General features: G+C 40.3%; 1 protein-coding gene across 3 annotated transcripts in view; it reads left to right on the forward strand.

Annotated features, from left to right (window-relative positions):
* Window positions 1–25,912, forward strand: part of TTC17 (tetratricopeptide repeat domain 17) — a 125,361-nt gene that overhangs the window by 76,596 nt on the left and 22,853 nt on the right. For 2 of the 3 annotated variants that reach the window (XM_042959362.1, XM_042959363.1), the window contains 5 exons: window positions 8,692–8,951; window positions 9,395–9,548; window positions 16,249–16,369; window positions 18,534–18,693; window positions 19,838–19,921. In XM_042959362.1, coding sequence (XP_042815296.1) covers window positions 8,692–8,951; window positions 9,395–9,548; window positions 16,249–16,369; window positions 18,534–18,693; window positions 19,838–19,921 — 779 coding nt within the window. Of the gene's footprint in view, window positions 1–8,691; window positions 8,952–9,394; window positions 9,549–16,248; window positions 16,370–18,533; window positions 18,694–19,837; window positions 19,922–21,144; window positions 22,838–25,912 lie in introns of those variants that run through there. The other variant, XM_042959364.1, reaches the window with a different exon arrangement.

Raw genomic sequence — 25,912 nt, forward strand, 5'->3', positions numbered from 1 at the left:
GTGTATATATATATATGTATATATATGTGTGTGTGTGTATATATATATGTATACATATGTGTGTGTATATATATATATACATATGTATATATATATATATATACACATATGTGTGTGTATGTATATATATATATATATATATATATATATATATATATATATATATAAAGGATGTCTACAAGAAGCAAGCTCGACCTTAAAAGAGAAGTCGTGACCTTCCCCTTTGCAGGTTTAGAAAATTAGTTGCATCAGTTCTGTCAGAAATCATTGGGCTTTAAGGAAACAAATTTCTATTTACCAATTCAAAAGAGGTGGATTCTTAAACTGGGTAGTTGTTTTGTTAATTTACAAGGGAGCTACTCCTCTCTGGTGCCTGACAGCCTCATGTCTCCTTCTGGCATCAGGTACCCACATAACCAAATGGACATCATGAAGTTGCTTGATAAACTCAGAATCACCAGAAATGAAACTGAGTGATGTTAAGGGGTATTTTATTCAATTTATACAAACTGTTCCTATTCCAATATAATATAGCTCCCTAGTGACCAGAATGCTCATGACTACCAAATTAGAGTCTTTTTTCCTAGGATAATTCAGAATAAAACCCAACCAGAACCTTACTGTTTGTCTCCCCATTTTCTGGGTAGTACATTATTGCTTGAGACAGATTATAACCTAGTGCCTAAGTTTCTTTAGTCTCACGTTCCCCATGGAGTTGTCCCATCCCGTCCTGGAAAGGCAGTATGGTTGCCCTGGCTGAGATGGGAGCTTTTCCACGTCCCTTCAACATCGGGCAGACTATCTCTTAGGGTGGTTCCTTTTCAGATTGCTAATTCAATCCATAGTGTGATGATGACTCTTACTAGTTTCACTCTCAGGTACTAACTTTTCTTTGCTATATGTCTAAATTCTGGGAGTACCTTCTTCTTTTCCCTAGATACTGACAAGTCCACCGGGACTTCATTCGTGGTATGTTAGTATATTCATGCCAGCAGGCTTCTTATAATGTGGTTAGCAGAGTGAGAAAAACTCCCATTTTCTAATGCAAGTAGTGTGTTGTAATAAAAGCCAAGCATAGACGTTAAGAATTTTTGAAAATTCTGTTTTTGGAGGAAAATTTAAAGAAGTACAAATAAATTTATTATAAACATAAGTAACCATAAATGTATGAAAATGACTGCCTTTCTGTGATACTTTATAATTTACAAAATTTATGTGCTCGCTTTGGCAGTACAGATCTATAATTGGCAGACTTACGAATTATGTATTAACCATGTGAAATAAGTATTATTATCAAGCCCATCTTATAGATGAGAAAATTGAAACTCAGAGAAGGTGAGTCCCTTGCCCAAGATCATCCTCAGGTCTTCTGATCCCATACATTTGCCTGTGGGTCTCAGAAATCGGGGGTTGATGCATTAGAACTTATTTTTCAGTTGGTGAGGTCATTTTTAAAGAAAACTAGCATGTGCTGTCACCATTATTTTATAGAATAAAATTTTAATGTCAAAAAGTAACAAAGACGATCTCAGAATAAAGGTCAGTCTTTTTCAAAAATGGACAGTTGGCAACCTTACAACAAAAACTTGTGTCTGGATGGATGTGTGTGTGTGTGTGCGTGTGTGTTATAACTCTATGTACGTACCCTTTTTCTGTTTCTCATTTTACTAAGGATTGGTACAAACTGTGTCACTGATTAACATTTGGAAACCACTGCTTTAATACTTCATCATCTAGTACAAAATTCCTCCCCGTAAACCTTAGCTGTAGAAGGAAGAACATAGGTTTTGTAGTTGGAAATAATGCTACCATGTCCTTGCTCCACCACCAACTAGTTGATAAATCTTGGGCAAGTTACTTATCTTTCTGAGCTTCTCTTACCTCTTTAATTTAAAACTAAACAAAAAAATGCCTCAAGTGATTAGTATTTAAATGAAATAACAGGGAAACATTTATTTTAGAGCCCGGTACACAGTTGGAAGTCAGTAAATGTTCACTTCTGTACACATAGGTATGACTCTATTGCATCTGTTAGAGGCTGCTTGTGAGCCACAGTCCTCACAAGTACATATACACAGTATCTGCTCAGAAAACATCTGTGCAGTTAAAGGGAGCCCTGGCATTTGCACAAGAGTTGTTCCAGGAAAGATTATATGCTTTTCTGAGTTATCCTCTTGAAATTCCTAGTTTTCTCTTGCTATACTGACCCCGTTCAAAGAAGGAAGAACATCATTGGTGCAAATCAAAACTGATGACTTGGTGTCGTCTTCTCAGAAGTGAATCATTTTCTTACCTACCGAGTCTGAGTGATTTCATTTAAACCTTTTGTGCTTTGTGATTACTGGCTTTAAGTATTACGCCATTGTTTATGCATTAAATCTTAAGGTAGTCTGCAGCTTTACACTGTGACTTCAGAAGCAGATCACTGCCTTTTTTTTTTTAAGTTTATTCATTTATTTTGAGAGAGATTGAGAGAGAGAGTATGAGCAGGGGAGGGGCAGTGAGAGAGGGGGAGAGAGAATCCCAAGCCGGCTCTGTGCTGTCGGCATAGAGCTGGACGCAGGGCTCAATCTCATGAACCCAGAGATCATGACCTGAGCCGAAATCAAGAGTCAGATGCTCAACCAGCTGAGCCACCCAGGCGCCCCCAGATCACTGCCTTTTAAGGAAAATTCTAGAACTCAAGACAGAATTGCCCAAGGTCTTATGGTGGTGGAGTCCTTATTTAAAAACAATTGTGTCTAATTCCACAGTATACTCTTCTTATTTTGTGAAACAGAGGGATGTATTTCTCTCTGGTATCATTTTCAAAGGTGGAATGTGCCCTGGGTGGCTTCAGAAACCACAGTCTAGTACTCCAGCCTGTTGGTATTAATCATGCAAGATTTTCTAGAAGAGATGTTTTGAGTCAGATTTTGAAGGAGGGACTTTTTTGTTGCTGGTCATCTCTTTGAATGTGTGATCTTTACCTCCGTGTACTGTCAATCTGTTCTGTTTTGAATGTAGAACTCACCTTTTCATCCTCTGCTCCCTAATACTCTTCTTGAAATGAATCTCCCTTCCAAGATTATTAATACTGTTTCTCACCCAGTACAGTCACTTTCTTTTACTCCTCTTCTGATGTCCCACTCCCTCTCAATGATTCATTGTGGGGCTTCAGCTTCTGCTGCAGTCAAAGGGAGCTCAGTCTCCCCTTGGCAGCCCATTCCATTTTCTGGTTGTTTGAAAGTCTTTCCTAATATTGAGCTAAAATGTGGTTTCTCATCTCTGGTCCTGAAGCTCACAAAGTCAGTCTTGTGTCTCATCAATATCACATTTAAAGATGATTCTTTTCCTACCTACCCTGCCCCTCCATGTTTTTGTTTCCTTCAGCTAAATGTCCTCATTTCCTTGAACAGCTCCTGTTAGGCCTTTTAGTACCTTACCACTCTCAAAGTAATCTCTCCAAAATTTAAAAAAAAATCTTTCTAGCAAAATATTTTTCAAGCTTGATTTTTTTGTGTGCAGTATATCAGCTACTGTTCCTTCAATGGGATCACCTTTGGTTTCTTTAGTCTTCCATTTAATATGATTTTGGGTACTCTCACCAAGTCGCTTTTCTGTGAATGTGCTCTGCTTTGAAAATCTCTTAAACTGAGGCGCTCACACTTAACCCTGAATCTCCAGGTGTATCTGGAACATTGCAAGATTATGCTGGACTTCTTTTTCTTCTCCTTCCACCTCCTTTTCCTCTTTCTCCTCTTCCTCTTCTTCCTCCCCCTCCTCTTTCCCTCCGTCTCCCCTCCCCCCCCCCACTTCTCTTTCTTTTTCTTTTTATCAGATTTTTTTTTCCTTTTAAATTCAGGACTACATATGCTTCTCTCCATCTCTGAACACTTCTGCTAGTCCCTGTGATTCTTAACAGATTACCTGACATGGCTCAAACTCAACTCTAAATTTTCCTAATATTCTGAGATAGGATTTCTCAAGTGAGAAAACATGAACTCATCTGAGCCTCACTGTGGGTGCTTGCAGTCTCTTCACTTGATAATATTTATTCTCCTTTTTCCAATATGAAAATGGTACATGTTAACGAAGGTAAAGAAAATAATAAAGATATTGATCTCAGTTTCTCTGTTTTCAGTTTATAACATACCATCTGTCCCATAAGCAGAAATCCTAATATTTACTTTTTATTCTTACTTTCAAGTATAATTTAAAACATTCTGAGATCCCACTATAGTCCGGACCTCTCTCCAGACCTGCATTCTGTATTTCCAGCTGCTTAGTGGACAATGCCTGGAGCTATGCTCCTCCATCCATTCTAATCTAGACCATAAGCTACATGAGATGTTATATTCCGAGCTCTCAGCACATTTTTGGACACAAGCAACAAATGCTTAAATGAATTTATTAGTAAGTGTCTGAAATCCCAACATGTTGTATCCTGTTGCCCTTTCCTAATTCCGTAGTCTTTGTAAACAGCATTGTTTACATTTTCACAGATTCTAAAACTTCATATAGTAGGAGCGCCTGGGTGGCTCAGTCGGTTGAGAGTCAGACTATTGGTTTTTGGCTCAGGTCATGATCTTGCAGATTCGTGAGATAGAGCCTTGTGTCGGGCTTTGCACCAACAACATGGAACCTGCTTGGGATTCTCTCTCTCCCTTTCTCTCGCACCCCTCCCCCCACCCGCTTATGCTCTCTCTCTCTCAAAATAAATAAGTAATAATTTTTTTTAGAAACTTCACATAGTAAAAAAATATCATTATTTCACATTAGGCTTTGAAATCCTGAAATCATCTTTGAACTTACGCTATTCTTTGTTATGATATCCATTTAACCACCAAATTCCATTTTTCTCCACTGAAATATCACGTACCTCTTTCCCCTCCCTTTTTAAATTTTCCCTTTTACAGGGGTATCTACGTGGCTTAGTCTGTTAAGTGTCTGACTTAGGCTCAGGTTATGATCTCACGGTTTATGAGTTCAAGTCCTGCATCAGGCTCTGTGCTGACAGGTCAGAGCCTGGAGCCTGCTTCAGGTTCTGTGTCTGTCTGTCTGTCTGTCTCTCTCTCTCTCTGAAAAAATAAACATTGAAAAAAATTGTCTTAATTCCCCTTTTACAAACCTCACCCTAAGCCCGTTTCCCTTTAAATAACTTTATATATAGATTGTTGAAATACCTTTCTAGTTGGTCTCTTTGTCCTCTGTCTTCCTTCTCCACCCCCAGTCATGCCAAGTGATTTACCACTCTAACCTTCACAAACACTGTGGCTCTCATCTTGTTATTCTTCTGCTAGACAAACAAGAGGCTCCCTTTACGCTTAGTCTTGCTCCCGACTTTCCCAGATATCCTCAGTATTCACCTACCTTCCCTAAGTATCTTGTTTGCTGAGATCATCTGTATACATTCTTTGTTCTAATTCTTGTGAAAGTAGTAATGCCTTCACATACGTTCTTCCTTACACCTGCAGTATTTGTACATATGGGTGTGAGAGTATATATATTCATATGCTCCTCCCTCTGGGGAGTGCCCTCTCCGGGCCTCTGTCTGTCTAAATCCTGCCTCACTAGCCTGCCTTCCTCTAAGAAGCATGTTGTGACCGCACTCAATTATGCTTTTCCTCTGGAAAAAAAATATTTAAATGTAATTGCTCTCTGATTGTTTAATGTATATAGTTTTGTGTCTCCAAATTGATTATACAGTTGATCCTTGAACAACACGGCTTTGAACTGCATACATCCACTTACACACAGATTTTCTTTTCAGTAAATACAATATAGTACTGTAAATGTATTTTTCCCTTATTATGTTCTTAATAACATTTTTAACTTACTTTATTATAAGAATATAGTATGTGACACCCATAACATACAAAATACATGTTAATCAACTGTTTATGTTATCAGTAAGGCTTCCTTCCAGTCAGCAGTAGACTATTTGTAGTTAAGTTTTTGGAGAGTCAAAAGTTATGTGTGGATTTTCGACTGTGCAGGGGTCAGCACTCCTAATCCCCATGTTGTTCAACTGTATTTAATACCTCAGAGTCAGATTCTCTATCTCATAGCATGGAAATAGGCACATAGTAAGCTCTAAATAAATAAAGATTGATTTATTGTTTAAAACTCATAGCACATTTTGATCTCCCCATTCCTCACCTTTATTTAGCACTGTTCTTTAGGAATTGCTACTACCCCAACCCCTGCAGCCTTTGAAAAGGATTAATGGCTGCCAGCAGGGAAAGCCTGCAGCAAGTTCCATAGTCTCTCTTGACTGGAATACTGATCTCCATCAATGAAAGGCCCTTTCTCTAAGAACTTTTTAATAATGATAGATATTACCGTATGGTATGGGCATAGGGGAGCATTAGCCTTTGGACCTGGGCTTGCAGAGCTCTTTGCAACTGAACAAGTTCATTTATTTAGAATGCTTTCTAAATAGCAGTAGTGGAAATAATGGAAATGGAAATAAGGCTTCCAAACACAGCATCCCTATGCAGCTCTAACTATACACTGGGGAATTAGTTACCTGCAGTCTACCTTTGGCCAGAAGCCACTTTTCTTTAAGCCCATACTCTTGGCTGCAGCCAGATCTATCAAAAACCCTTTCCTGTCTCAGGACCAGGTACAAGGAATCCCATGATAGCCATAGGAGAAGGAAGGAGAGGAAGCTAAAATAACATGAGGAATACTTAGAATTCTGTTGCTACAAGTCAGACGGCAGGCCATTCTTCTAATTAAGTTGCTTTTTAGGGTCCCTACAATAGCCCTGTCCAACTGCTTTTCTGAGTTAGCTACTGAGAAATTTGTAAATCATATAGTATGCCAGACTCTGTTAGAGACATGGCGCCTGCTTTTAACCCATGACAAGGTAAACCTTAGACTTTAAAAAGTCTTTAATTGCCAGCAGGACAAGACAAAAGTAGGAGCAGCAGATCCTCAAGAACCTCACAAACCAAATTATTCCTGAATTCCATTCGTTCATCCTACAACCGCACCTATTAAGTGTCAGGTACAATGTTGGACATTCAGGATATAGTAGCAAACAAGATAGAAACTGAAAAGTAGAACTCTTTGTCAACCCTACATTTATACTACTTGCTACATAATTTAGACAAGTTACCAACCATTTTTATCTGAATATCCCAAAGAAAATGCTTTTACAAACCCCTATTTTACTTCATGCTTTTTTCAGAACTTCATTAATAATAATGATAATAATAAGCAATAAAAACCAGCAGATTGGTTCAAAAAACCTAAAAGACACTTACCTGAAAGGAGAGCAGTATATTTCCAAGTCACTTGTTAAATGGAGAAGCGGTAAACTTTTTCAAGAAAGAATAACAGATTTCTAGTGGGATTCCCAGCCTGACAACAGACCTTCCTACTTTCCGGAATAGAAAGTGGGATGGAAGATAGAGATGCCACCAGAGTCAAGGTTGACACTGCAGACCTCATGTGAGTAGGGCTCAAAGCTTTACATTGCTTTTAGCCTTGTGGTCAGACATCTTTCTCACCCCATGCCTCGTCAGAGACTAATACTATACATTTCTCATGTGGGTTACTCACTATGGGTATAGGTCTGGTCAATATGGATATGAGATTCCTGTCCTTGGCCTTATTAATACCATGTTCTAAATCACTGAACAAGCCAGAATTACCACCTAAGGTTATTGGGATAACTTAACCAGAATAACATAGACTGGCATTTTGTAAGCAATCAACCCCAAGCTCTCAGGTCATCCGGTGACCTTACGAAAGGAGGCATTCCGTTTTATTTGTTTTTGTACCCTACCTATTTCCAGAAAGGAATGGAAATGGCTTTCATGGAGCACACAATATAAGAGTCAGCCATCAATTCAAAATAACAAAAGTTAAATACTAAGGTTTATTTATTTTTTTACAAAAGGAAAGCATTATGTTAAGAAACTCAGATGAATTTTTGCCCTGAGCTTTCTAATTATCTAGGTACAGAGGGGAACCTATAGGGTTGTGTAACCTTTAATGTAGAACAGTGGACACACTGACTTCTCAGGAGAGAGAAGTTTTCTAGGCCATTGCACTGGGGAGCATCCATGGAAGTCTTTACGTAAGAAACTTGAGCAACATAACAAATAATGTCTTGATAACCATTTTACAAAAAAAAAAAAAAAAAATTACACTAGTTTATTATTATTTCTTATACATAGCCATTAGTGAAAATGGGACTCTGAAATGTGGAATTAGGATAATTTCCCATTAAATCATCATTCAGTTAAGGCAATTAGACTGTATGGCCTGGATATACGTCTATGATATTTCATATGCTATTTGAATAAAGCTTCAATAATCCCACCTATTCAATAAATAACATCATAACAAACTTCATCTTTGCCATCTGTGTCTTATATCTAAAGCAAGTTGGTCTTTTTTTTTTTTAAATACGTATATAAAATAGGCATCCTCATGCTCACTAGTGACATATTCTATGCCTCTCAGGCATCTTGCTGCTGCTGTTGTTTTCATCCAGCCTTTTGACAAAGCTACACAACAAAGATGGTGTTTTATTATGAATTTTGAAGATGATGAATGGTATTTTTATTATGAGGGTGGGCTATAGAAGTTCCTCTAGGCAGGACCAAAACTTCTCAAAAAGCGAGGTTGGAGTCATTCAAGTACTTGAGTGAGTACTATCTAATTTTTAATAACATGTGGGCACTTGAATTTCAGGTACAGTGGTTGAGGAGAGCAATGGTTCTGATGAGATGGAGAATTCAGATGAAACAAAAATGTCTGAAGAGATACTGGCTCTGGTGGACGAATTTCAACAGGCATGGCCTCTGGAAGGCTTTGGGGGAGCACTGGAGATGAAAGGGCGGCGTCTAGACTTGCAGGGGATACGCGTACTGAAGAAGGGTCCCCAAGATGGAGTGGCCAGAAGCTCTTGCTATGGAGACTGCAGAAGTGAAGATGATGAAGCAACAGAATGGGTGAGGTTTGCCAACTCCATTCAGACCAAACTGTACCCCAGGTCTTGGTAGGGGTTTGCAAAGTGTGATGAAGCTCTTGGGGTGTGGCACTGCTTTATTCCACTCTCCAGTCAGCCTTCACACTGGCATCATGCTGCAAGAAGCATTTCACAGTACTTCTGTATTGCCAACTCTTTCAGGAGGCAGAGGGAGTGCAAGGGCGTCGAGCTGCACTCAAAGCCTGCAGACTTGGAACTGCCCAGTCAGGCATCTTAATTTTCACTTTCCTTTATATGCCCTTCAGGGCTAAGTTATTTTGTTTATTTTACTAAACATTTTTCATTTATACCTTTAAGAATTAAACAGAAGGAGAGAATCCTCTCTAGCACAGGACTGGTTACTCTTAAAGCCACCAGTATTTGATAATTGGTCTAATTTGTCCCCAACATGTTTCCATTTTCCAGATCACATTCCAGGTCAAACGTGTAAAGAAACCCAAAGGAGAGCAGAAGAAAACCCCTGGCAAAAAGGTAGAACCAAATCAAGCAGAAAATGTGCATTGTTACCAATCAAACCTGGAGATCACTGGCCCAAAGGTAGCATCTCCTGGGCCACAAGGTAAATTTGAATGTACAGTATGCCAGTTTCTTTTTTCAGATTTCACTGTGTCAGTTCTCACTGAGAATGCGTTTGTGACTTGAAGGAGATCAGATGAGAAGGTAATGGGGCTAAGTGAACAAGAAACAAGACGTTGGTATAAAAAGTTTGTTTTGACATTTACTTGATTTTTTTACCCATTGGCTATTGGGCTTATATTCTTTTTGTTTTTTATTTTTTTAATGTTTGTTTATTATTTTTGAGAGAGAGACAGAGACAGAGACAGAGCATAAGTGGGGCAAGGGCAGAGAGAGAGGGAGATACAGAATCTGAAGCAGGCTCCAGGCTCTGAGCTGTCAGCACAGAGCCCCATGCGGGGCTTGAACTCACGGACTGCAAGATCATGACCTGACCCAAAGTCAGACGCTTAACTGACTGAGCCACCCAGGCGCCCCTGTTGGGCTTATATTCTTATCATCTTGAGCTTAAGTATCCTATTGATTCTTGATAGTCTAGTTTAATATGGGGATAATGATCACATCTATCTTACAGGGTGGTTGTGAGGACTATAGGAGTTATATGTGTAAAGTGCTATAAATGAACTGGCCACATAAGGCTCGATGAATATTTATTTAAACATTTAATCTTTTTGTGTGTCTGATATCTCTTTTAAGTATTGGATAAATGCTTTGGAGCCACTCCCAGGAAAAATGCATATACATCAAAATTTGTCATATACTTTTAGGGTTCATAATTGTCCTGAAGTGCATCTCTGAACCCCAGGTTCAGGGCCATTGCCATGGGTCCACTTGACTTTCTTTTCCAGCAATGAAATAGTGGTGATCAAATGTCCTTTTAAAAAAAAATTTTTTAAGGATATTGTCACTGTCTTAGACATCAAAAGCCAAGGTAACTTCATGAAAACATGTGTTATTTAATTTGGTGTACTTACCAACTGAAAGCAGAGGGCACATAATAAAATATAAAGAATGAGATCATGTTGGCTATATTCCAGAGTGAACTGTTACTTGTGAAAAATACTAAGGGCCCAGAAAGGACATCTTGTCATGACTGGAGTTGAAAACATGCAGTAGCTTTACTGTTTAAGGATGACAGTATGTGTGAACAAGTTACAGAAAGAAAGCAACACTTCCTCTACTAGGTCTGTCTTCTGTAACAAGAAAAGGGTGTTCAAAATGTAAAACATCATTATGGAAGTGAAAATTCCAATCAGTTATATAGTAAATGTAATGAAATCATAAAAGTAGAAAATTTAGGGAATAAAAAAGGAGGGGACACCTGGGTGGTTCACTTGGTTAAGCATCCGACTTCAGCTCAGATCACAATCTCATAGTTTCATGAGTTCAAGTCCCACGTTGGACTCTGTGCTGACAGCTCAGAGCCTGGAGCCTGCGTCAGATTATGTGTCTAACTCTCTCTCTGTCCCTTCCTCGCTCTCTCTCTCTCTCTCTCTCACAAAAATATATTTTAAAAAATTTTTTACAAAAAATAGTAGAAAATTTAGGTGAATATATACTTTCGGGTGTAAAAGGACTTTCTAAGGCAGAGAGAAAAAGAAAAAATAATTCTGGCACCAGAAAACACCATAAAATACAAGGGCAAAGGACTGAAACAAATTATTTTTGCAGAATATTTGTATATCTTTTACATAATATGTGATAAGCAAAGGATATCAATATCATTTAAAGGGCAATTACAAATCAGTATGAAAAATACAGCATTTCTATAAGATGTACAAATATATAGATTGTTCAAATATACACACATAAGTTGGCGAGTGAACATGTTGGAAAATGTTCATCCTCACTAGCAATCAGAGATGTGCAAACAAACAGCAGCATTCCATCTTTGTTTATCAAACTGTCTTTAAATGTGCAATACACAGACTTAATGAAATGAATTTGGGGATCATTTGACCATAGGTATCATAAAATTTAAAAATATACCAACAATTTTACTTCCAGTAATGTATCCCAGGTAAATCATCTTACAGGTGCCAAAGACAGAAGTACAAAGATTGACCTGAGTTGCTTATCATAATAAAAAATTGTAAACAAGCTAAATGTTAATTGCCTAAATAAATTACAGCATGTCGATGCTATGTACTGTGCAGCCAGGATGTTTGTAATTTAGTAAGTGAACAAAAGCAGTTTATTAAATAGCATAGAGAATACTTTAATTTTTGTAAAATAGTAAATATACTATACTTTGACTACACTTGCTCACATTTCTGTATCTCTGCAATTGAGATGTATCTCACAATTGATATTTTAAATAATTGGCAGTGTTTCTCCCTTTTTTTTTTAATGTTTATTTTTGAGAGAGAGACCGTGTGCGAGTGGGGGAGGAGCAGAGAGAGAGAGGGAGGCACAGAATCCAAAGCAGGCTCCAGGCTGCAAGCTGTCAGCACAGAACCCGATGTGGGGCTTGGGCTCATGAACTGCGAGATCATGACCTGAGCCGACATTGGACGTTTAACTGACTGAGCCACCCAGGCGCCCCGTGTTTCTGTTTCTTAAACCATATAAAATAATGTACACATTACAGTGTATGACCTCATGGGTTTGATGAAAGAAGCTAAAATAAACAAGTGCATAGAAATAAGTATAAGAGAGAATAAATACACCAAAATGTTGTGAGTGATCATCTCTGGGTGCTGATAGGGATATGGGTGATTTTTTTATTTTCTTCTACATGCTTTTCCATTTTCTAAATATTTTATAATAAGCCTATGTTACTTGTACAAACAAAAAACTAAAAATTTCCTGTAAAAATGAAACTTCAAAGTTCAATATGGTTGAGATGCTAGGAAAACACTTAAGCAGTTTTAAATGGATTCAAGTGTGTAGGCCCAGGTAGTACATTGAATGTACTTGCAAATGACATCATGGAACTACTTAGTGTCACTAACGTGAAAAGTTCTAAAGCTTGGAAGAGATGCCAGACATCTAGAGAGGTTCATTATCCCAGTTTCCAAATAAATACGGATTCTCCTCACTACCAAGAGATAAGCTTCATGATAAATCCTGACAGAGTTCTAAAGCAAATTATAAAACAGTTTGTGAGCCCATGGGGAAAAGTGGAGATCAATAAGGACCACTGTAGATTTACTAAGAACTAGTAAAACTAATAATGCGTAACTAATTTCGTTTCCTTTTTTTGGCGAGGGCTACTAGACTGGAAGACCAGGGAGGTGCTATAAACACAGTGTAACTAGATTTCAGCAGCACATGTAACAGAGCCTCTTAGGATATTTCTGTGAACCAGATGGAGAGATGTGGGCTCAGAGGCTCCTCATTGCCTACAGAATAAAGTCCAAACTTCTTAGTGTGGTGTACAGGACCCTGTATAAGCCAGCCTCTCTCTACCCTTCATGCTGTTATTTTTCTAAACTAACCATGCTCTTATTTTACCACTTGCCTTTGCACGTGCTGTTCCCTCTGCCTGGAATGCCTTTCTGCCATCTCAGCAGTACTAAAATATTACTCATCCATAAACTTCAGACTCACATGCCATCCATTCCTTGGTACTTGTGCACAATTAGTTGCTCTCACATGTTGTACCCTAAGGATTTGTTTTTGTTTACCTTCCTTGCTAGACTGTGAACTCAAGGACAGGCACCTTCTGTACTATTCCCCTCTGTACCCCTGGTGTCTCAACATGGTTCCCAGTCCCTTGTGATAGATGCTCAATAAATATTTTTCAAGTGAATTTCTAAACCATAAAAGAAAAATAAGCTTTATTGTGAAATTTATGGTTTAATTATTTGTTATTCATTTAAACAGGGTTCTTTTGAAATTCTTCCAAACTATTCTTTTCTGTTTTATTTAAATCTAAAGCCCTGCCTACACCTCAAACAGTATTCCGTTGTTGGTAAATTCCTACATTATAAAAAAAGTTATATAGAATCAAAGTTCTCCTTCCTGTCCATTCATTCGATTGTAATTCCTCCAGAAGACCCCTTCCCCAACAAGACTTAGTTCTCTTCTTTTCTTGGCCGGTCAGTCTAAGTACAGATTCTGCACACACAAAGTACCTGTGAAGGGTATCCATTAACAGAGCTTTGAAAGCTCAGTATAGGGGCGCCTGGGTGGCTCAGTCAGTTAAGCGTCCGACTTTAGCTCAGGTCTTGATTTCATGGTTTGTGGGTTCAAGCCCCACATCAGGCTCTGTGCTCCAGCTCAGAGCCTGGAGCCTGCTTCAGATTCTGTGTCTCCCTCTCTCCTCCCCCGCTCGCAAGCTCCCTGTCTCTCTTTCTCTCTCTCTCAAAAATAAATAAACAAAAATAAAAAGCTCAGTATAGCTTTAAATGGCATGGTGATATCTCAGTGTGGTTTTGATTTGTATTTCCCTGATGAGGAGTGATGTTGAGCATCTTTTCATGTGTCTGTTGGCCATCTGGATGTCTTCTTTAGAAAAGTGTCTATTCATGTCTTCTGCCCATTTCTTCACTGGATTATTTGTTTTTTGGATGTGGAGTTTGGTGAGTTCTTTGTAGATTTTGGATACTAGCCCTTTGTCCGATATGTCGTTTGCAAATATCTTTTCCTATTCCGTTGGTTGCCTTTTAGTTTTCCTGATTGTTTCCTTTGCAGTGCAGAAGCTTTTTATCTTGATGAGGTCCCAATAGTTCATTTTTGCTTTTAATTCCCTTGCCTTTAGAGATGTGTCAAGTAAGAAATTGCTGTGGCTGAGGTCAGAGTGGTTTTTTCCTGCTTTCTCCTCTAGGGTTTTGATGGTTTCCTGTCTCACATTCAGGCCCTTCATCCATCTTGAGTTTATTTTTGTGAATGGTGTAACAAAGTGGTCTAGTTTCATTCTTCTGCATGTTGCTGTCCAGTTCTCCCAGCACCATTTGTTAAAGAGACTGTCTTTTTTCCATTGGATACTGTTTCCTGCTTTGTCAAAGATTAGTTACCCATACATTTGTGGGTCCAGTTCTGGGGTCTCTATTCCATTCCATTGGTCTATGTGTCTGTTTTTGTGCCAAGACCATACTGTCTTGATGATTACAGCTTTGTAGTAGAGGCTAAAGTTTGGGATTGTGATGCCTCCTGCTTTGGTCTTCTTCTTCAATATTACTTTGGCTATTCAGGGTCTTTTTGGTTCCATACAAATTTTAGGATTGTTTGTTCTAGCTTTGAGAAGAATGCCGGTATCACACCAGTCAGAGTGGCTAAAACGAACAAATCAGGAAACTATAGATGCTGGTGAGGATGTGGAGAAACGGGAACTCTCTTGCACTGTTGGTGGAAATGCAAACTGGTGCAGCCGCTCTGAAAAACAGTGTGGAGGTTCCTCAAAAAATTAAAAATAGAACTACCCTATGACCCAGCAATAGCACTGCTAGGAATTTACCCAAGGGATACAGGAGTGCTGATGCATAGGGGCACGTGAACCCCGATGTTTATAGGAGCACTTTCAACAATAGCCAAATTATGGAAAGAGCCTAAATGTCCATCACTTGATGAATGGATAAAGAAGATGTGGTTTATATATACAATGGAATACTACTTGGCAGTGAGAAAGAGTGAAATCATGCCATTTGCAGAAATGTGGATGGGACTGGAGGGTATTATGCTAAGTGAAATAAGTCACTTTCTCACATCTGGAGAAAGTTAACAGAAGACCATGAGGAGAAAAAAAAATTATAGAGAAGGAGGGAGGCAAACCATAAGAGACCCTTAAATACTGAGAACAAACTGCGGGTTTGGGGGGTGGGGGAGAGAGGAAAGTGGGTGATGGACATTGAGGAGGGCACCTGTTGGGATGAGCACTGGGTGTTGTATAGAAACCAATTTGACAATAAATTATATTTCATAAAGAAATAATATAAATAAGTAAATAAATAAATAAATAAATAAATAGCATGGTGATTGGGAGCATACATGTTAGACTCAAGCAGACCTGGATCTGGATCCTAGCTCTGCCATCTACTAGCCTGGTCACCTTGGGCAAGTCACTTGATCTCTCTGTGCCTCCATTTTCTCATCTGAGAAATGAGGACTGAAACCTGCCTTAGCAGAATGTGGATGTAGAGCACTTAGCACAGGGACTGAACACATAGTAAGTGCTCTGGAAATAAATGATAACTTCTCATCATCGCATTATTCTCCATCTGCTGCTGTTCTTTACAACTGTGGTTCTCTACCAAGAGTGATTTTGTCTTCCCAAGGGGCATTTGCCAGTCCCCGGAGACATTTTCATCATCACATGTTGGGGAGGGTGCTACTGGGCTTTACAGAGTAGAAGCCAGGGGTGGTGCTAAACATCCTCCAGTGCACAGGACAGCCCCCAGCAGAGCTCTGTCCAGCCTACAGTGTCAGTAGTGCCAGATGGAGAAACCCGGCTTTAGCGATAAATACTTCTCCTAAGTTGTAGTTGTCTTTATAAAATAAAAATGTAGAAGAGTAAAACTGAAATTTGGTGAAATGTATTCTTAGCTCTTATCTCATGTTGATCAGTCTTAAATCCAGTGAAAGACTCGTTTATTTTTACTTCATCACCTGTCTTTGAGAACAAGACTTAACTCACTTGATCTTTATAGTCCCTTTGCCGTGCGTGACAAGATTTTCATTCTCTAAAAGAATGACTGGCACCTCCAATGACACCAGCCGGGGTGAAGTAATCACCGGGCAGAAGACACTGTGGGTTCTGTTTGGTTCTAGTTGTGTCAAGTGATGCCATGCTTTCCTTCTAGGGAAAAAGCGTGACTACCAGAGTCTGGGATGGCCCAGCCCGGACGAGTGCCTCAAACTCCGCTGGGTAGAGCTGACTGCCATCGTGAGCACCTGGCTCGCGGTTTCTTCAAAAAACATTGAGTGAGTATCTTAAACTGCTTCATCCTTCAAGGCGTTTGTGTACCGGTGAACCCACTGAGCCTCCGTTGACTACAGGGGTGCCCTTCTTTGTCAGCAACTATTTGAAGAGTAGTCCTTTTTAGGGTTGGTGGTTCTGAGGAGCACTGTTGCTGACCACAGGCCACAGATGGACCCAGCCCATTTTGCTGAGACAGTGAACATGCCCTCTCTTCTTAGTGCCTTCATCCGTACTTTGTAAGCCCCCCAGAAGTTTTTATGACTTACTTAGGTTGAGTTGAAGACTGGATCCCTCTTTATAGAAAACCCTGTGTTCTCTCACTGACATAATGCACTTAAAGAGGGAGCCAGAGCACATCCAGATTTACAAACATCTACCAAGACACAAGCTGAACAAGGTTGCCTCTCTGATAACTGCTTTTGCCTCCTTGAATGCTCATTCTCTTTTGCTGGCCCTTTTCCTACCGCTTAAGTGTTGGAGTTCCCCAACATTTGCCTCTAAGCCTTCTTTTCTTAGAATCTCTCCTGGTCAGACTGACGTACTCACAGAACTTCTGTCACCACCAATATATTGACCGCTCTTGAATTGGAATATCCAGACCCGATTTTTCTTCACATTCCTCAATCCATAGGAATTTACCCAGTTGTCTACCTGTCCCCTCTGCCTAGATACCTCTGAGACACCACAAGCTTAAGAAAACCAAACTCATAATTTTCTTGTCCACTCTCCTTGCAAAAAACCATTGTTCTGTGTGTTTTCTGTTTCTTATTCTTAGTAAATAGCTCCAGCAGTGCTTAAGCCAGAAACCTGGGAGTCATCCTTAACCATTCCTCTCCCTTCACCCTCGGATCCAGTCTATTACCCATTCTTACCACTTTCACCTTCTGAGTATTTTTCAAAGCCATCAGCTTTTCTCTGTCTCCATTGCTGCCCCTTTAAACGAGATCACTGTCATCTCCACTTGGATTCACTCAGTAGCCTACTAGCTGGTCTTTGGGCTTTATTCACTCTTGACTCTGTTCAGCCCCTTCTCTCTACGGGAATCTGTACGGAATCCTTCCTCAAAGACAAGTCAAATAATTCTTAAAATGCTCTAGTAACTTCTTATTGCTCTTTACCATTCTTTGCAAAGCCCTTGGTGATCTGCTGCTACATGTCTTTCCATCCTCAAATCCACCCTCCCTCTTGTCAGGCCCTTCACACATGGTGTCCCTTTGCATGTGGTGATGTTCTCACCACCTTCTTCCTGCATGATTCGTTCACACTCATCCTCCTGGCCTTGACTTAAATCTTCCTCAGGGAATCTTGCACTAACCAGCTCCTTCCTCCATCAGCAGAGAAGAAATTATAACCCCCTGTTGCATACTGACACTGTACCATGTTTTCATCTTCTGTAACATCTGTAATAATTCAGTCACTCGTGAGACCACGAACACCATAACAACAGGGATTGGGTATGTCTTGTCAATTATTATAGCTCTGATGTGTGACATGTAGTAGACCCTGAATAAATAACGAGTGAGTGTTTGCCTAATATGTATTAAACCTTTTAAATAGCTAGAAATAAAATTTTGGAATGCCAACTTGCCATATCAGCATATACATGATAACGTATAACATTTAGCCTGTTAGGAAAATGACCACTTTGGGACTACAAAGGGAGGTACATCTTGTGCATTTATATATTGAACAGTTATATCTGTGTAAAATTTACTATCTGAACTTTAGGTAACTTTTTCTGTGGGATATGCTTCTGTGCATAAAGAGAAAATAAAAGGAACCACTTGCGGGCAATTGTCGCTGTCTATATCCTAAAAAAAGAAATCCCAGAATAAAACCTGTCTGGTTTAAAACTTCCCCAGGAGAAAAAGTGGCCAATGGTGGTGACCAAACCAGACGCTATGGTCCCTAGAAAGGACCCAGCTTGAGTAGATCGGGAAATCAACGGAGTTTAGGACTCAGATTCCAGCACTGCTCCTATTGCCGAGCACTGGAGTCATTGCACCTGTAAAATGAGAGATCAGACTTCTGAGGTCTCTTCAGTCTGAGATTCTGTGGTTCCAGAAAGTCCGGGTAACACATTGAAGTTACAATCAGCTGATTAATATTCTTGCTCCCCACCCACTCAGATTTTCCCTGGCTAATGTGGTAATCTCCCTTTTTCAGCATCACAGAACACATAGACTTTGCCACTCCGATACAGCAGCCAGCGATGGAGCCTCTTTGCAATGGCAATCTTCCTACGAGCATGCACACCCTGGACCACTTGCAGGGGGTCTCCAACCGGGCCAGCCTGCACTACACGGGTGAGAGCCAGTTAACAGAGGTGAGTGCTCAGCTCTCTTCAGCCCATCTGTAGTTTTTGGCCCCACAATTACGATAGCAGAAAACTCAGTGGCCAGGCCATATTTTTTTGCCTTTTTTTAGCCGGCTGTCATCTGGGTGGCTTTAGGCCACGCCTGATTTCTTTCAGGCCCTGGAATTGAGCTAATACCTTTTTTTTAATGACCAGGAGACGTTAATTCTGATTTATTCTTCGAGGTAGGAAACATTCTGCTTGCCACCAGAGAGAGGCTTTTGTAAGAAATGTTAAGGTCAGCTTATTCTCCTGCTGGCATTCTCAAGAAGGAAAGGAAGGCGAGTACAGCTATCATATACCTAGCAAACAGTACACCAAGAAGAGAAATTGGAGAAACATAGCACAAATGTCCAAGAATAGAGGATTTGTTAAAGAAATGTTATATAGATATAAGATAGTATACAGTGGAGCTGCCAAGAAAAATGTAGAAATACGTTTACTGGCATGAAGAAATCTCCAGACTATGTGACAATGTGGATGGCAATGTACAGTATGACCCTATATTCTGTGAGAGATGTAATATGTGCATACACATGTTATTTCAGAAAAATATCTGAAAGATACATATAAAGATATTAAGGGGCACCTGGGTGGCTCAGTCGGTTGGGCGTCCGACTTCAGCTCAGGTCATGATCTCATGGCTTGTGAGTTCAAGCCCCGCGTCGGGCTCTATGCTGACAGCTCCGAGCCTGGAGCCTGCTTCAGATTCTGTGTCTCCCTCTCTCTCTGCCCCTCCCCTGCTCATGCTCTATCTCTTGCTGTCTCAAAAATAAATAAAAATATTTTAAAAAATTTTTTTAAAAAAGATACTAACAGTGGTTGCCCCTGGGTGACAGAATTATAGACAGTTTTTTTCTTTATTTACTGTTTTCCAGCGTTGCTGTAATGAATGTGCTGAACATGTCTGTAGTTTCTGTTAAGTGGGAGGGGAATAAGGAACAGTACAGTGGTTTACACATGTCTTCCATAAAATGCCTTACCAGCAGGGCCGCAGCGTGTACCCCAGAGCAACAGTTTGGTTTCGTGCAGTAGTGCCCAACTCAGCATCAGCAGTATCACCTCGATCCTGCTCCTTTTCGTTGCTGTAACCTGCCATTTTCCCCTACACCAGGTATTGCAAAATCTTGGCAAAGACCAATATCCACAGCAGTCACTTGAACAAATCGGCACCCGAATTGCCAAAGTTTTGGAAAAGGTAAGTCACCCTGTAGGAAAGCTGGAAACTGCTGCCCACCTTCTAACTTTCCTAGATTATTTGTCACCAAGTGGCTCTAACCTCTTCTGTTAGTTACCCAGCACTTACCAGCTAAAGGGACAACGTGAAATAATCCCACACTGAATGTTTCCATTACTTTTTCCATCACTTGGTTGGTACTCTTTTTTGCTGCTTTGCTTACCTTCTGTGGTGAAGCCTACCTTATCCGTTTTGTCTCCTTTACTCCAGCACGGGTACATAGAGGTGGTGGTACTGGGAGCCATGGAATCTCGGTAGATGATATAAGTCAGGTGTTCTTCTGGTGGTGAAGAATATTTGGCATTCCAGATTGTGGATGGGAAACACAACTTTAAATATCTTCTTCTCTTGAAATCATGAAACAAAATATCTGCAAAACTACATTTTCATAGAGCCTGCAGAATATATAACAGAGTTTCTAAGACCATTCATCTGTTTCTGTGTGATATTTATGTGAAGAGTTTTTTTTAATTAAAATTAATTACTTTGTGGTTAGATGTCCCTCCATATAATGCTAAAGTGGTAGTATAGTGATTGAGAGAATCAACCCCGCTTCCAGCATGACACTGAAGTATGGTAGGAATAGGGCAATCGCGTCAGTTTTAAAGAGAGGAAATGGGAAAGGCATTGCAGTCGCTGTTCCCTCTCGATTCTGAAATCCACCTGGCCATATGTCACCAGTTCCCCTGATTACATGCATTACAAGGAATAGTCCTTGATTATAACCCATCTGGGTTTGGTTCCCTAATCTCTTTCTCAGCTCTTGACCCTTCTCTCTGAGCAGCGTGTCCTTTTCCATAAGGAAGGCCTCTGTTTGCAGCCGAAGAGCAATGTCGGCTTGCTTCCCCCCATCTTTCTCCCTCTTAGTCCAGACTGGCGCAACGCCTTTAAAACAACTTTGTAGACCTTCACATTGTAAGTCATTCCATCACACAGAACCCACACTTCAAATCTCTTCAAGAAGTTCCTGTCTACCTTGGATATGAGCCCAGGACATAAATACTCTTAAGACTTCTAGACGCCTTTTGTCCGAGAGAGTCTTCTGAGGCTTACATCTAGACTTAACATCCTTCTGAGGCAGGAGTAACAAAGGGTCCTACTGCCATGCTTTTGATTTGAGCTTGACCCTGAGGCCATAGTTTCACTGGTAACATTCTGGATTTTTAATTATTTATTTTTTTTAGGTTCTTTAAAACCTCATGCTGATTGGAGAAGCTGGCAATTGAGAAAGTTTCATTTTCTAACCCTGCAAGTCCCAGCATGAAAGCATTTTTTTTCTAAATTCTGCTTGAAAACTGTACTGTTTCTTGTTTAAGTTCTCTCTTTTAATATCTTACTATAGAGGATTTTTCAAAAACTCTTTGTCCTTTTCGGTATTATTCTTGGAAGTCTTCCTAGCCAGATCCACAACTCTGTGAGGTATTTTATTTATATTCCAAGAAACAGCCTCACCATTTGTTTTGCCAGTAGATGAGCCTACCCCTTCTCCAGCCTCCAACAGCGATGGCCTCCGTGCTTGTCCAGTCTCACTGCTGCGCTAAGCAGACGTACTCAACCCATTCCCAGAGCTAACGCCATAGGCTCCGAGTTTCTGTTATGGCAACACTCCATTCTGGATACCAGACACTATTTCAGTTACCCATTTCTACCTCAGAGACCACCCCAAAATCTACTGGCTTTAAACAAAACTTATTTGCTCATGATTGTGTAGTCTGAGCTGGACTCAGCTGGGCATTTCTTCCGGTCTCACTTGGAGTCGTTCACGCAACTGCAAGACATGTGGAGACTCATCTGGGGCTGGCCACCAGAAGGTTCTACTCATGTGTCTGATCCATCAGCTGGAGTGGTTGGAATAGCTGGGGCACAGTCTCTCCAGCTGAGTAGATGGGCCTTTTTGCAAGGGGGCTCAGCACTCCACAAGGCTGAGAGCAGACGCACACAGGCCTCTTAGAGCCTGTGCAGGGAAACAGAACTGCTGTGGCACCACTTCTTTCCAAGCAGGTGTAGGGCCTGCTCAAAATCAAAGGCAGGGGAACGTCCTCCCTCTGCTAGCAGTGACAGAGAGCGCACAGCCTGCCTTTAAAGCACCATGGGTCCCTCCAGAGGAGCAACGAGACTGACAGCATCTCCCCAGGGATGGTAGAATCCAGAAGCCAGTGTAACAACATGTTTAAAACTAGAAGGAAAAAACTGCAAGCCTTGAATTTTATACCAGCGAAAACATCCTTCCGATATTAAGGAAGAAACGGAAGAGACAAAAACTCAGAGAATTTGGCACCAGTGGGCCTGCACTGAAATAATAATTAAAGAAAGTTCTCAGGAAAATATCCCAGTTAGAAATATCGACATGCAAGAAGGAAGGAAGAACACCAGGACGGTAGCTGCACAAAATAATAACCCCAAAACCCTGAGGCGCTTTACTTTTCTATATAACTAAAATCCATGGTAACAATAACAAATTATGGGAGCGACGGAAATGGAGTTTAAATGTTCTAAGGTTTAATTGGTATCAGCCAAGTACTAAAAGTAATAATTTGCATTGGTCTGTGATAAGTAAGAATGCAGTTTTAGGCTCTAGGCTAACTACTAACAGTGGTTTGGAAATGTAATTTAATAGATGGGAAATAGAATAATAGAAAACATTTGATTAATCTATAGAAAGTTAGAAAAGGAGAGGCACATAAAAGTAGACACAAATGGTAAAATAGTATAGACCCAAGTATATCCGTAGTTGGGCAAAAAAGATTATATAATTTGAGCATTTAGTATGGAATGGTTTTTTTTAATCCAGCTATATACAGCTTATAAGAGAAGCACTTTAAATATTAGGTACAAAAGTGATGAAGTGTAAAGATGGAAAATAATATACCATGCAAACAAAAAAAAAAGCTAAAAGACAGGTGATATAGCTGCCCTCTTATCAGAAAAAATAGTATGGGGTGCCTTGGCGGCTCAGTTGGTTGAACATCCAACTTCAGCTCAGGTCATTATCTTGCATTTGTGAGTTTGAACCCCACATTGGGCTCTGTGCTCACAGCTCACAGCCTAGAGCTTTGGATTCTGTGTCTCCCTCTCTCTCTGTACCTGCCCTGCTCACACACTGCCTCTCTCTCTCAAAAACTAAAACTTTAAAAAAATTTGGGGGGTTTTAAATGAGAAGAAAAAAATCAAGTTTGAAGCAGGAAGCACTACTAGCATTAGAAGGCCTAAAATGAGGGACGCCTGGGTGGATCAGTTGGTTAGGCACCTGACTTCAGCTCAGGTCATGATCTCATGGTTTGTGAGTTTGAGCCCTGCATCGGCCTCTGTGCTGACAGCCTGGAGCCTGCTTCGGATTCTGTGTCTCCTTCTCTCTCTGCCCCTCCCCCACTTGCACTCTGTTTCTCTCTCTCTCTCTCAAAAGTAAATAAACATTTAGAAAAGAAAGGCCTAAAATGAAAAAGATCAGTAATGACAAATGTTGAAGATGGTATAGAGCAACCAGAACTCTCTTATGTTGCTCATTAGAATATAACATAGTACAGTCATTTTCAAGATCATTTGGTAGTCTGTTAAAAAGTTAAGCATATATGATCCAGGAACTTTACCACTAGATATTTATTAAAGAAACACGAATGTATATGTCCACAAAATGCTTGTTAAAAAACATTCACAGCAGATTTATTCATAACAGCCAAAAAACAATGATGTGCCAACCAATAGAATGGATGAACAATGGTGTATTTACACAGTGGATATTAATTATACTAATGGATTCATCAAGAAAGATCCAGCATCCATATTGATGAATCTCAAATTCATTTTATGCTAATAAAAGAAATTGGACACAAAAAAAGTGCATAGTGTATGATCCCAACTATATGAAATTCTAGAACAGGCAAAGCTCACCTATGGTGATAAAAATAAGATCAGTGGTGGCTTTGTGGGGGAAGGGGATGACTGAGAAGCAGCTTGAAAGGACTTTCTGTAGTGTTGGAAATTTTCTCTGTGTTTAGTAGTCAAAAATGAACGTTTTACTTAAGATCTGAGCATTTCTCTCTATGTAAATAAAATCTATTTTTAAAAATGAAGGTTAAATAAAGATTTTATACCACCAGAAACTGAGAGATGTACGTTACCAACAGACTTGCACTAAAACTCACTAAAGGAATTTCTTCAGGCAGAAAGAAAACTATCCCAGATGCAAACAGGAAAGAACAAAGAGCAAGAGAAAGTGTAAATATTAAATACAAATGGGTATGACTGTACAAAATAATAACAGTAGTATCTTCCGATAGGAAACTATAACATTGTTAGTCGTGTACCTCCAGAGTGAGCCCTCCCTTAGGCCAGGGACCATTCTCTGCCCACCACCCTTTCCTGCCAGGTGACAGTTCAGATGCAAGGGAACAAGTCAATGATGTATTGTGGGAATTACCCTGACTTAGATGTCCCAAATTCCATACGAAAACCAGTATCTTTTGTGATAGCCCCTTGAACACAGAGTCCTGGAAAGGGCATAGCTATTTATAAGAACCACGGCACTCGGAAGCTCCAAACTGGCTTTCCATGAGGTGTTTATAGTTTATTTCCAGTCCTCCTAGTCCACATACAATTTACCAACTGAGGTCATTTTTACTAAAAGCTATCTTGCCTGGTAATGGCTAACATTCCCCCTTTATTAGGTTTTCAGGGAAATAGAGCTAGAAGGTTGATCTAGTAACCACTTCCATTGTGGGCTCACAAACCAACGTCCATGACCTTGAGTTACTAACTTAAATAAAATAACTCTCAGACTTTAGGGTACATTAGAATCACCTCATTGCTGAGCTTCCTGATTTAGTGGGACTAGGATCGCCTGAGGATGTACATTTCTAGAAAGCTCCTGGGTGATACTCCTGGTATGAATATCACATTTTGAAACCACTGCCTTAGAAAATGGCAGCGATGACAAAGCAGAATGCCCCTTTTCTATTTATCATTCACAGAAGAACAAGCATCTCCATATCCTCTTTGCTTTAACTTTTAGAATAGTCATTATCCTTTGTTATTTCTTCAAAAGCCCATCTATACTCGTCCCCTTAGGGAGTTAGTTTACATTGCCATTAGTTACCACTGAGTGTTAGCAGATGACATAGGTCAGTCCCCATTTTAGGATTAAATCTGTATGCACTGTCACAACTCTCGGAACATTGCCCCAGGTTGTAGCCGAGGTCGCTCCCACTGTGATACTCAGAAGCCTCTGCCACCCCAGATGTACACCACGCAGCTGCCATTGCCAGTGCAGCCAGTTTGTGTGCCAGGTTGCCACATAGCCCTTTCCGACCTGTGCCCTGGTGCAGGGTAGTTCTCCCACTTATGTCCCCTGCTTCCCCAGCTAAGGGCCTGTGGCCGCCATGTCATGCTGATTAGATCTATGGAGAAGAGCCAACCTCACTGCTCCACCCTCATGTCTAGTCCAGCCCCAGTCACAAACACGGAGTCAAGCTCGTATCTCCTTCCCACCCCCTGCCAGGTATCAATGCCTAGTTTCACCTAGCTGCATCAACTACCCCAAGACAATGTCATTCTTGCCAGCCAGCCCACTTGCAGCTGTGCTTCTGTTCAGTTCCATTTCATGGACAGTGGGAAGGGGAGGGGTGGGCAGTTTCTGTCAGCATAAGTTTGTCTCCAGCTTTTATCTAGTGCCACAAGGGAAAGATTTTTTTTTCAATGTCAATTTTTTTTTTCTTTTCTTAAGTGGGCTCCACACAGGGCTTGAACTCACTGAGATCAAGACCTGAGCTGAGATCAGGAGTCAGACGCTTAACCGACTGAGCCACCCAGGCACCCCTCACAATATCAGACTTTTGCCATCAGACTCTGGGAAAGTTGGCCCCCACTGAGGCTTCAGTTTCATCTCAGTTTCATCTGCATCTCCCTGGACATTCTTTTATGTCACAGTGCCTTGGCCATATTGAACCAAGGATATGA

This window comes from Panthera tigris, chromosome D1, assembly GCF_018350195.1.
Source record: "Panthera tigris isolate Pti1 chromosome D1, P.tigris_Pti1_mat1.1, whole genome shotgun sequence".
In the NCBI taxonomy this organism is placed as follows: Eukaryota; Metazoa; Chordata; class Mammalia; order Carnivora; family Felidae; genus Panthera; species Panthera tigris.